This window comes from Balaenoptera musculus, chromosome 2 (assembly GCF_009873245.2).
Source record: "Balaenoptera musculus isolate JJ_BM4_2016_0621 chromosome 2, mBalMus1.pri.v3, whole genome shotgun sequence".
In the NCBI taxonomy this organism is placed as follows: domain Eukaryota; kingdom Metazoa; phylum Chordata; class Mammalia; order Artiodactyla; family Balaenopteridae; genus Balaenoptera; species Balaenoptera musculus.
In genome coordinates, this window is record NC_045786.1 from 4509535 (window position 1) to 4521657 (window position 12123).

General features: G+C 41.6%; 1 protein-coding gene across 2 annotated transcripts in view; it reads right to left on the reverse strand.

Annotated features, from left to right (window-relative positions):
• Positions 1-12123, reverse strand: part of SLC39A12 (solute carrier family 39 member 12) — a 71825-nt gene that overhangs the window by 56073 nt on the left and 3629 nt on the right. For both annotated transcript variants that reach the window (XM_036843241.1, XM_036843240.1), the window contains one exon: positions 5570-5851. In XM_036843241.1, coding sequence (XP_036699136.1) covers positions 5570-5851 — 282 coding nt within the window. The remainder of the gene's footprint in view (positions 1-5569; positions 5852-12123) is intronic.

Below are 12123 nucleotides of genomic sequence, written 5' to 3' on the forward strand. Positions count from 1 at the left end.
CATTCTTCTAAAAGAGGAGTGAATTGTTTGTGGGAATGTGCCTACCATCATTCTCTAGTCTCAGATAGAGCTCTATCTGGAAAATACTTGTTTCTTTCATTTGCCATGACACTGAATTTTCTAACTCCCATCCCATTGATTCTTATTTGTCTAATCTTTCTCATTGTCCTACTGTACAGCACAGGGAACTATATTCAATATCCTATGATAAAACATAATGGAAAAGAATATGAAAAAGAATACACACATATATATATGTATAACTGAGTCACTTTGCTGTACAGCAGAAATTAACACCACATTGTAAATCAACTACACTTCAATAAAATCTAAAAAATAAATTTCCCCTTAAGGCCCCAGAGAAACCACTGAATATTATAAACAAGAGAATCGTACAATAAGGTAGGTTACAGAAATGTCACTCAGGTGGCAAAGTAGTAAATGGATTGACAGAGTTAGAACTTGAGGGCAAGAAGCCTAGTTAAGAAGTTATTGATGAATCCAAAATATCTCGTGACCTAAGACGGTAGCACTAGACATGGAAAGAAGCAGATGCATTTGAAGAATATTAAGAAGTTAGCCTTGGAAGGACTTGGAAGAAAATGTGAAGGAGTGCAGAGTCAAAAATGACTCAGGTTTCTGAATTGACAACTGTATAATGGTAATACCTCCCACTATCCCACAAATTCTCCCCCCAAATACCCAGTATATATCTGGTGCTTCCCTAGGTACTGGAAGTGCAGTGGTGACCAAAACCAAAAGCAATCCCTGCCTGCCCTGGAGCTTAAAGTTCACTATTGTTAATAAAACAATAATGTAATCAAATGTAAGTTGATAACTTTGGCAACTGCTTTGAAGGAGAGGTACATGGTACAATGATGTAAAAATAGACAGCTATTTGACCCAGTCAGGCAGATCCAAGAAGGCTTCCTTGGGATTGTGGCGCGTGCGCACACGCACACACACACACACACACACACACACACACACACACACACACACACACACACACACACACACACACACACACACACACACACACACACACACACACACACACACACACACACACACACACACACACACACACACTGATCTGAAGGAGTGGGAGAAAGGAATAGCCCAGGCAGGAGACACAGCATTTGCAAAGTTTCTGTGGCAAGAAGAAGGATGGCAGATATGCACAGCTGGAAGGAGGGCAGTCACTGGAGTGGGTGAAGTAAGGGGAGCATGGTGAAAGTTGAAGGTCTATTGGCACTTAGCGGAGTTTGCCCTTTATCCTAAAATCAACTGGAAGCCAAAGGGGAATTTTGAGCAAGGTTTGGGAATGGGGGTTATGGGACTGGATGTGTGTTTTGACAAATTCGCTCTGGCTACCTGGTGGAGCACAAATAGACTGGAAAGAGAGTCAGTGCTTCCTAGTAGCACAGTAAGAAGGCTAGTACTGTAGTCCAGGTACAAGACAGTGATGATGATAATGGACTAAGTCTACAGGTTAGGGATCTCTTCAGGAGGTAATAGCAGTAGGACTTGGATTAGATATAAAGGTGGAAGAAATTTGGAAAATAAAATTTCTAGTTGGGCATTTGACTGGATAATGATGTTATTTGCTGACCTATGAAGTGATACATGAAGACTGGATCTCGTTGGGTTGATTTATGACCTTGATTTTGGATATTTTAAGTGTAAGGTACATTTACCATATCCTTAAAGAAAAGATGTTGTATAGTCTATGTGGGTCTGGAGTGCAGGGAAGAGGTCTGGGATGGAGATACACTCTGGTGAGTCATCTTTAAGTATAGATGTGCTACCCCAGAGAAAGCATATAGAATGATGGGGGCTAAGACCATGCCTGAAAGAGCACTAATGCTTAAAATCTACACAGAGAAAGAGCCTGCAAAGGTGAAAATGGGGGTCAGAGAGAAAAAAAAACAGGAATGTGCAGCATATACAAGCCAAAGTAGAGACTATTTCAAGAGCTACATAAGCAACATCAAAAAAAGAACATGTTCAGGAATAGAAATATGACTTTTGATTTTAATATTGAGTTTCAAGTGCCGAGGAAATATACACATGGAGATTTTTAAAGATGGGTGTATATATGAGTCAAAGGAGAAATCTGGGCTGGCTTGCAACAGAATTGAAAGTCATCGGTGTTTAGGAGTACTTGACGTTGTGAGAGCATCTCACTCAACAAGAATATGTGGGGTGAGGAGAGGGAAAACCACAGTTGGGGCCAAGGAGGATGCCATGATTTAAGGGATGGCAGGTCAAGTGGATCCTTCAAAGGAACTTGATACAGAATAGCTGGACAAGTGAGAAGAAACCAGGAGATGGGGGTGATGAGAATGGGAAAAAAACATGAAGTATAGGCTGACAGAAATCAAAGAGCAAAAGAGAGCTTCATGGAGGCAAGACTTGACAAAAGTGAGAGAGCAAAGAGAAGGACAGAGATGGTTGAGAAATACAATGTACAGGAGTGTGGGAAGGAGGAAGTATGTTCATCCAATGAGGACTCAAGGGAAGGTTACTATGTCAATGTTGCCTTCTTGTGACATAGGACAAGGTGGGAAAAGTGCGGATCAGATTTATTTATTTATTTATCTATCTATCTATCTACCTACCTACCTATCTATCTATTTATTTTATTGAAGTATAATTGACTTACAATGTTGTATTTAATTTCTGCTGTACAGCAAAGTCACTCAGCTATACATACGTGTATATATATATATATATATATATATATATATATATATATATTCTGTTTCATACTCTTTTCCATTATGGTTTAGGGAGCTATATTCAATATCCTGGATTTATTTCTTTTTTAAGTTTGTAATGGGTGAGCTTGGCAAGAGCCTATTCATAGCTATGGTGGGGAGCAGCGGGGAAGGCAGAGAGGCAGTTACCAAAATTTTAACAAATTTGGAGAAGTAGCCAGAAGATTCATGGATGACAATAACAAGTTAAAATAACAGAGAGTGGGAACCTCATAGAAGTGTGAGTTTTTCATGGAGGGTGTGAAAGAGTAACGTCTCAATGTGCCACTGAGGACAAAGGAGGATTCTAATCATTGTGTCCAATCCCAAAGTCCTTAGGATGTGGTCACGAATACCCGTTCTCCATATAAGAGGCAGGACTAGTAGAGCACCATGTACATTTACCATGGAAACAGCAAAAGAGTGGAAAGAATGGAGAGAGGTGGTTGCATTAAGAGATTGAGTCAGGAAGATAAAACAGAGTAGGAAGAGAAGGAAAGAATAGAGGGATATTTAGATTCTGGACCATTAGGGAGGGTCGCTAGATCAGAATATGATGGTGTAAGGTTGTTTCTCTTAGTGAGCTGGTTAAGGCCCGCCTGGAGTTGCTGTTAGTGGCTTGACCTATGGAGGTTGAGTCCCATGAAAGCAAGACCTAGAAATGCTAGTCGTGGTGGGCCTGGACCGCCAGCATCTTCTGTGACCTTACACCCTCTAGTCAGAGACAGCAGCAGCCTGCAGTGAGGTGCCAAGAGGCCTCCTGCAAGAGTCTAGAATGACTGACTTCCTAGCGGAAGCCTACCCCAAGGGCATGGGCCACAGGACCCTTCCCAGGAACTGGTGACAGTGGTATCCTCCAGGAGATAGTTGTTCTAAGACCTAGCACAGGGTTATGACTCATCAGTAGCTCACTTCTTCTTGACTGAAGAGATGAATAAAGTGGGTCTACACATAATATTGAATTAGTTTATTCTGTTCTAGGAATGTTTAATCTCACATACTTTCGGAAGCCCAGGTATTTGCAGTATATGTTGGATAACCATAAATCTACATTAAATATATATACTCCATCTGCCTTTAAGTGCTGGATTTGCATTTGTATTTAACCTGTATCAAGACAGTAACACATAGGATGACTAAAATCCTAGTGGCTAGTTTGAACCGATCTTACATTACGCAGACGTTGAACTGAGGAAATTCTAGGTAGGCACACCTCCCGATTTAAGCAGAAAACTGAATTCTATAAAGGAACCCCATTTTATCCCTTGGAAATAGAAAGAAAAAATATAACCAAAGTTTGAGAGCCACAAGATTAGAGTTACTGAAGTGATATCCACAAAGTCCTTAGTAAACAGTCTTTCCATTTGTTCTGCCAATTACAAGAGAAATTGAACCTATTTACAGCAAACTGAAGGATATGTCTGCTGGCATTAAGTTGCAGCATGATTGCACAGATACCTTTGAACTCCTAGAAACCAGAATTGAGGCCAAGAATCAAATTTATCACTATATGTTGTTATAGAATGAATGTTTGTGTCACCCCCCAAAATTTGCATGTTGAAATCCTAATTATTAATGTGATGGTATTAGGACGTGGGGCTTTTAGGAGGTGATTAGGTCATGAGGGTGGAGCTCTCATGAATGGAATTAGTGCCCTTGTATAAGAGATCCCAAGAGCTCCCTTGCTCCTTCCACCAGGTGAGGACACAACAAAAAGATGACCATCTGTTAACCAAAAAGTAGCCTCTCACCAGACACCAAATCTGCCCAGCACCTTGATCTTGGACTTCCCAGCCTCCAGAACTATGAGAATAAATTTCTGTTGTTTATAAACCACCCAGTTTATGGCATTTATGTTATATCGGCCCAAACAGACTAAGACACATGTCAATGAACAATTCAAGAGAAAAAAAAAAAAAAAAAAACACGTTCTGCCACACTCTTCAAAATGTGCTGGTGACTCCTCAACTCATTCTTTAAGAAAATATGGCTTAAAAAAACCCATGTTCAGAGAACGTTATCAGCTCAAACTTCCCATCGCAAAGCAGAAAGCAAAAAGGTAATTGAAAGGCCAGCTTTTGCTGGAATAGTAATGAAGGCAACAAGACGCCCATTTCCCAAGAGTGGGAACTGTGAGAAAAGAAAAGCACTTGGGACCCCTGAACACATGCAGCACCAATTACAAGCCACAAAAGAGATAATGTCTGTGCTGTCATGAATAATGCTTTTTGCAAGCTGCATCCTCAGGGAACTAACTAATGATTAATTCATCTCTCGCCAACTCTTACTGCCTAATCCTTCCCTGGCCAGAAGGCAAAGCAAATAGACACACTGCTCTCACCGCTATAGTTCAGTCCTTGGAGACTGATCAAAAGCCATGAGTCACACTCACTTTAGTGCTCAGGGGGACTCGGAACAGAGCTGCCCTGTCACCTGGTCTGCCTGCCCACCCACCCACCCACCCAGCTTCCGCCTAAAACTCATCTGACAACTGATTAGTCATTACATCCACCCCCCTTTCTTTTTTCTTTAAAAACAAAACAGCTTTGCTGAGGTTTATTCTGAATTATTTTAAACAAAATAAAAAATAAAGAAATATTTTTGTACAATCATGTGATTAGTCGTTACATTTCCCCCTTCAGACTCAGAATTTTAAATTACATCACTTAACATCCCATCACTAAAAACCACAATTACTTACCTCTCAGAAGTTTTTGAGTATCCTAGAAATGAATTAGTGACAAAAAAATCATGCTTTGAGACTGTATCTTAGCAGCAGAGCTAGTTAGCAATTCTGACTTTCTTACCTGGCTTCTGGAAGTGCCAAAGTACTGCCTGGTGAAAGCCAGGATATCTTCCGTCTCATTCTGTGAAAGGAAATAGGAGTCTTCATCCTGCCTGAGGCTGAGAAGGCTGTGTAGGTAAAATGTATATTCCTTATTACTCATGTTGAGCTTGGAAGAGCAGATCTCTTCCTGATGAATGATGTAATAGAGGAGGAGAAGAGAAACTCTCTGGACCACTTCCTCTCTGAGCTGATCCTCGATATCTCCTCCAGCTATTAGTAACAGGGCATCTGGATCGAAGCACTGTGCAAAAAAACCCCACAAAATAATAATAAAAAATTAAAAACAGAAACAAAGCTTGACAAATAGTCCCAGAACATTAACAACCACAGAGTCTCGGTTGCTTACTATTTTATGAATAGGAGGGGAAAGTGGGCAGCCTCAATAGCCCAATTCAAGTAAGACAATCACGGTTGGACTTTTATATAAAAAGGATGTCCTCCCAGAAGCCCTTATTCCCTAAATGCAACCCTTCTATCTCCAACTATAGTAACGCAAGCTGTCACTTTGCTGCCTTGATTAACACCAGCTGACTCTGGTTTTGAAAGTGATGCCTCATTGCATTTAGAATGAAATCCAAGCTCCTTATAATTTTCTCCTCAGTCTGGCTTCTGCTCATCTTACCTCTCCTACCTTATCTTAGCCTCCCTCCACCTCTCTCACTCAACTTCTGCCCCTGTGATTTTCTGTCAGTTCCACCAGGCTCTTTCCCACCTGATTTCTCAGGTCTCAGTTTCAAGTGCCACTTCCTCAGGGATGCCTTCCCAGATACCACTTCCAAAGTCCAAAGTCCCCATCCCTGCCCCGTGTTCTCCGGCACAGCGCCGTTCAACGAAAATATCACACAGGCTACAAATGTGAGGCACGTTTTAAATTTTCTAGTAGGCACATTTTAAACCGTAAAAAGAAACAGGTGAAATTAACGTGAATAATATATTTTCTTGAAATACATATGCACGATATGATCATTTCAACACATAATCAAAACTCTAAAAAAGTATTAATGAGCTATTTGATGTTCTTTTTGTCACACTAAGTCTTTGAAATCTGCTGTGCGTTTTATGCTTATCAGCATTTCTCAACTGGGATGAGCCACATATTAAGTGCCTAACAGCCACAGGCAGCTCTAGCATTATCATTTTTCCTTTTTTTCATAGAACTAGGATTCTAAGATTACTATGTCTCCTTGTTTCTTTTCTATTTCCTCTTGAGGACAACTGGCTCATTAAGGCTGGATTTTGTCTGCTTTGCGCACAGGTCTGTCCTCAGCCTCTAGCACCATGCCTGGCACTTAAGAAGAGTAAAAATGGAATGAACGCGTACCATCTGCTTCTCTCTTAGCCTACCTAAGAGAATTGATGTCACTCCTTTCTGAGACGCAATCAGTTACCACATCCTGCTATTAACAGAAATGTTGGTGGTTCGAGAATTACTAAAAATGCTTCCATGATGCTTTGTTTCACAACCCACAGATAGACAGCTGGCTTGTCTAATCTGGGAAGTTTACATGGCAGAGGAAGGTGTTTGGGGTAATGTGTTGGGACAGTGAGAAAAAGATAGACACAGGGGTTGTGGAAGAGAAGCTCTCCCAGCAAGATAAGAGCTGTGTTTCTTCAAAGACAGTTGGGTAGCTTCTGGGAATGCTCCCAGGATCTGAGAAGCAGCTCATGACACGGCACCAGCCTCAGAGTGAAGGTGTCAAGAGATGCCTATCTGAAGGACTTCCCTGGCGGTCCTGTGGTTAAGAGTCTGCTCTTCCAATGCAGGGGACGCAGATTTGATCCCTGGTTGGGGAACTAGGATCCCACATGCTGCGTGGTCTGGCCAGTAAATAAATACATACATACATACATAAATACATACATACATACATAAAATATGCCTGCCTTGAGCCCCAGGGGAGTTGTCTCACTGTGGGATAATCTACTATGAAATCTTTTCATCTGTTCTCTGAGGTGGAAGTTTCAGGGGTCCTAATTCCATGTCTGCTGTGTGTCCCACTGGGTAACATCTGGAAAATACCATCTGAGCCAGAAAGAAACATGTCATCCGTCTGTAAAGCAAAGCATTAATCACATTCTTCACAAGCCACACAGATTCCCATTTCTCCCCAACTCAACTGCGAGAGGCCAAAAACTCAGCAAACAGATGCAGACTTCCCAACAAGATCAACTCTGAGTGTCAATGTTAAACTCAACCACCAAAACCACAGCAGCCCTTTTCTGTTCCCTACTCAGCCCTAGAGAAAAGTCCATGGGTTGGTAGCTGTTAGATGGGACTGACACCAGGACCCAGGGAGGTGAATCAGCTGAATCAAGCTTTGTGCCAAATAACCTCCTGAAACTCAAGTATCGGGAAAACTATTGGTCATATCAGCTACCATTTATCGGAAGCCATGTGTCCAAGACAGTGCTAAGTATCTTCCGTATCAAGGCATCCCTCAGAGTATAAATCTAATTGGGTCTGGAAAAGGTGTCGGATGATCAATTTTTCAATGGGGGGAAACTTATTGCATTATTTTAAATGGAAAAACAAAAGCCCATATCATAATCCACCAAGTATTTCTGCACAATCAAAAGCATTCCGAATACCAATTACCCAATTACTTAACGCATAATGAATTAATTAATAGGTACATATATATGCAGTATGCAAAGATCCTGCACAGAATTAAGTGTGAAGTATGTTTTCCTTCTATGAGGAAAATATACCCTGAGTATATGTGTAAGCCAAGTTTAAGAGAGGGTGAGTAACGTACCTAAAGCCACACAGTTAATAGTGGTTGCCCAGCCTTAATTCCTGCTCTGCCATTGATAGACTTTGTACTTGCTGTGCAGCCCCTCACCAGGTAACCTTCTCTCCCTCCTGTTTGCTAGGAAGAGATCTGGTCAATTAGGAGGCTAGGGGATTGGTAAGGTTATAATATCCATCAGTGAGGACATGGTACAGCCAGCGGGTTGAGCAAGTTCACCTTCAGAGACTTCCAAGTGCTATTCAGGTCGTCTGATGGCGCCCGGTACGTGGGAATAAGAGCGCCAAGAACACGTAGGACCTCCGTGAGGCCACTAGACCACGTTTATGTGGCCCAGGTGTGGTTGTGTGCTGGTTGCGCACAGCAGTGTCTGTGGCCACCCTGTATCCCATCCAAGCAGCCCGAGACCCTTGTCCACTCGTGGCTCCTTCTCCAGGCTTTTGCTCTGTGCCTTTCTAGGGATGAAGCAGGAGGTAGCAGAGAAGAGGGTTAAGATAGAGTCCCCTCTCCTATCAGGCTAGATAGAATACCCTGAATACAATCAGGCAGATGTTCACTCCAGAATTTTTTTGTAAAATGCTTACATCTTGGAAGGTAAATCAGTTTCTGACTTGGAAAAGTTTAAATAAGTTGTGGAAGCAGCTCATTTTATCTCGCTAGAGATTTCGGTCATCTGGAATGAACAGAGGTAACCTACCCCTTGCTGAAGTTTTCTGAGGCCTGCTGAAATGAAACTTAATGGTGAATCAGAGGACCCTGTGGTGAAAACTCTGTGCTCTGATATTGGAGTCTTTGACAAGTTACCTTACTGCAGAAGGTGGTGGCTTGAGGACAGAGCGCTGCAGGGAGAATCGCAAGCGCTAACATAAGGTAAATTCTCTTCTGGGCGTGGACGTGACAAAAATTGCTATAGGGGTTGGTGGGGGGACTTGGATTTTCAGTTCATCACCACTAGATTTGTTTCAGTTGTTACAGTTTTCCGAAGTGGCTCAGTTGTGGTTTGGGAGAGGATGTTTAGCAAAATTTTGCAAATACTGGCGCCCCATAGGCATCAGATCGGTCCCGGGCTCTGACTCCAGTAAAGTGATTCTTTGTTGAAGAAGAATGGACTCATTCAGAAATAATCCATTGACTTCCTTTGAATCTTGTCAGGTGGAGGCATAAGGTTTAAGAGGAAAAGAAAAACACAGATCCTGGGAATTAGTTTTTCAACTTCATAAGGAAATAAACTTTGGTAAAAAGACTAGTCAAATTGTGAGAAGTCCTCTCTACTAAGCTAAATGGACTACTCAGATGTTTGGTAGTAATTTTCTATGACACCCTGGAGCCAAATCAGATCGCCTTTTCCCAGCTGTGTAATTCTGCTTTGTTTACTGCTTGTGTATTTCAGGGGAGAGCCTCAGCGACAGAGAGCTATATGAAATCTTCTGTGTTAATAAGGCAGTTGTCAGAACCTGCAGGATAAGCTTTAGGAAATTTAGACCAAGAGATGTTTAGAATTTGATTTTGGGTTATGGGTAAATCAACTGCCTTCTTCTAAGTTCTTAGATTTTTGAAGTTCTGTTTTAGGAGGGGGCAGGGTTGCTAACGATTGACTATACGACACAAGAGGGAAATTATATTTCTTCCTTTTCCTCCCAAACAAAGACCTGGAAAGATGTCAGCTGATGACGGGCGCTAGCTTTCTGTGGGTCTGTACTAGACTTAGTGGCATTTCTAAGTGACAGAAAGGGAAGTCTTCACTGAGAAGAGTTCAGATAAACTTTCTCGATAAACAAGTTAAGATAAAGCTTGATGGTTTTCAACTTTATCCCATGACCATTATGACAACTCGGGGAAGGGGAGGGAATTAAATGCAGGACCTTAAAGCGTTGATTCTGAATGTGTCTGAGAATCGCCTGGAGATCTTGGTTAAAAACCCCAAACCTCTGGGGACAGTTGAGGTGGGCGGGGCCGGGGCACCAGCAGGAGGGTGCTGCAGAGGAAAGTCTTGTTTTCTCAGCAGCACTGAAGGTCCTTCCCAAAAGCTGCTCCAGTGACCTGGAAAAGGGGGGACTGGACAGTTCCGCGAATATAAGCAGGGGAAGAGAGCTTGAGCTCGTATGCATTCATAGATGGTCATGTGACCTCACAGGGAGCCCCCTGAGAAGGGAATCAGCATCTCGGCATCCTAACAGCTAGACGGTGCCAGAACAAGGATACGGACCCAGTGCCGACTGACTCCAAACCAGATTCTTTTCCCTTCACCACGCCTGGAACCCATGCAGGCTCATGGTTCTCATCATTAGTGAAGTGGAATTTATTCTTTTGGAGTTAATTAATCCCTCATTAAATGTATTAAAACCCCCTTCTCACCCTTCTCATTAAAAAAGAAAAAAAAGAAAAAGGAAAGCCATGATCAGGCAAAAGTATCCATATTCAAAGGCGGCAGCTTGAATGGATTTATTTTTAAACGTGCAGTGCTCTTAAAAACTTCAGATCAGTTGTTTTGAAAACTCAGTTTTTACCTAGATCCGAAATAAAATTGGGAACTTTTTTTTTCCTCCCCCCAAATTCAGGATACACACTGATCCCTTTTTTCAGACATTTAAGGACCTGAACTCACTCCCTTGCCCTCTTTTTATCACAGAACTTCTGATAGGTACCCTGCCTCCTAGTGGACAAAGTCCCTAAGAAGACAAAAAAGGATTCAAGAACATGGTGAAGACTTCTGGTTTGCACCAGAATGTGGGTGTTTGTAAAACCAGGGTGTTTCTCCCTGGTCGTTGTGAATTGACACTGAGAGATTCCATGGGCTCCTTGCTTAGATTATAGTGATTCGGGTAAATTGGAGATTTCTGCGCAGGTGAAGCTGAGATTAGCCTTTTTTTTAAACCTTAGTCTCTTAGAGAAAAAGAAACAGCAGCAGCAGGAGAGTGAAGTTATTACAGACAGTGTTTCACTTCCTAGGAATGGAACAGAAACTAAACTGGCCAAATACTTGTTAATGTCATAGAAACCAAAAAAAATGTACAAAACAACCCATTCCCCCCCAAAAAACGGAGAATAATCTTGCCTGTTTACACCCCCCCCCCCACAAGCTAAACTAATATTCAACCAGCCTTAATAAGGCACTTCATGTCATTAGAGAACATTTCTCTGAAGCAAATTCTCAGAGGACATTAATAAGATATGACTCCTAGTTATTTCCGGTGGGAAGTCTTCTGTTGCTATATATATAAATTAATGTCATCACAGATGAGTTGCCTTTACAACACATGTTTTCTCTGGGAACCCTTGGGAGTTTTACTAATTACTGAATTATTTACTGTTTGCACAGAGCAGAGAAAAATTCTGTTAGCAAGACCCTTCTGTGAAGAAAACAAAAACAAAAAACAAAACATTTGGCCAAGAAATGTTTCCCCCAGAACAAAGCGTGATTGAGAAGATCAGCTAAAATTTATTTTGGGGAGAAATGATTCGCTTCTCTTATTTAGTTAGTTATGTCTTCATTTATTTACTTATTTATTTGTGAGTGAGTTCATTCTGAAAAATCTCATCTCAGGAAAGGGATGTTCAGAGTGTTTTGGTCTGTTTTTTGTCTGAAGTCATTTTAAGACATGGGCTCTTACCTCTGGGGCTGCTCTGGTCATTACCCATCCCCCCACCCAATGGAGACATTCTGATTTTACAGTAAATGTTGATTTTACAGTAATGCTGATTTTTACATTAAAGCGGCCCGCAGAGATTTTTAAAAATACCATCCAGGGCAAGTGAAATCTCA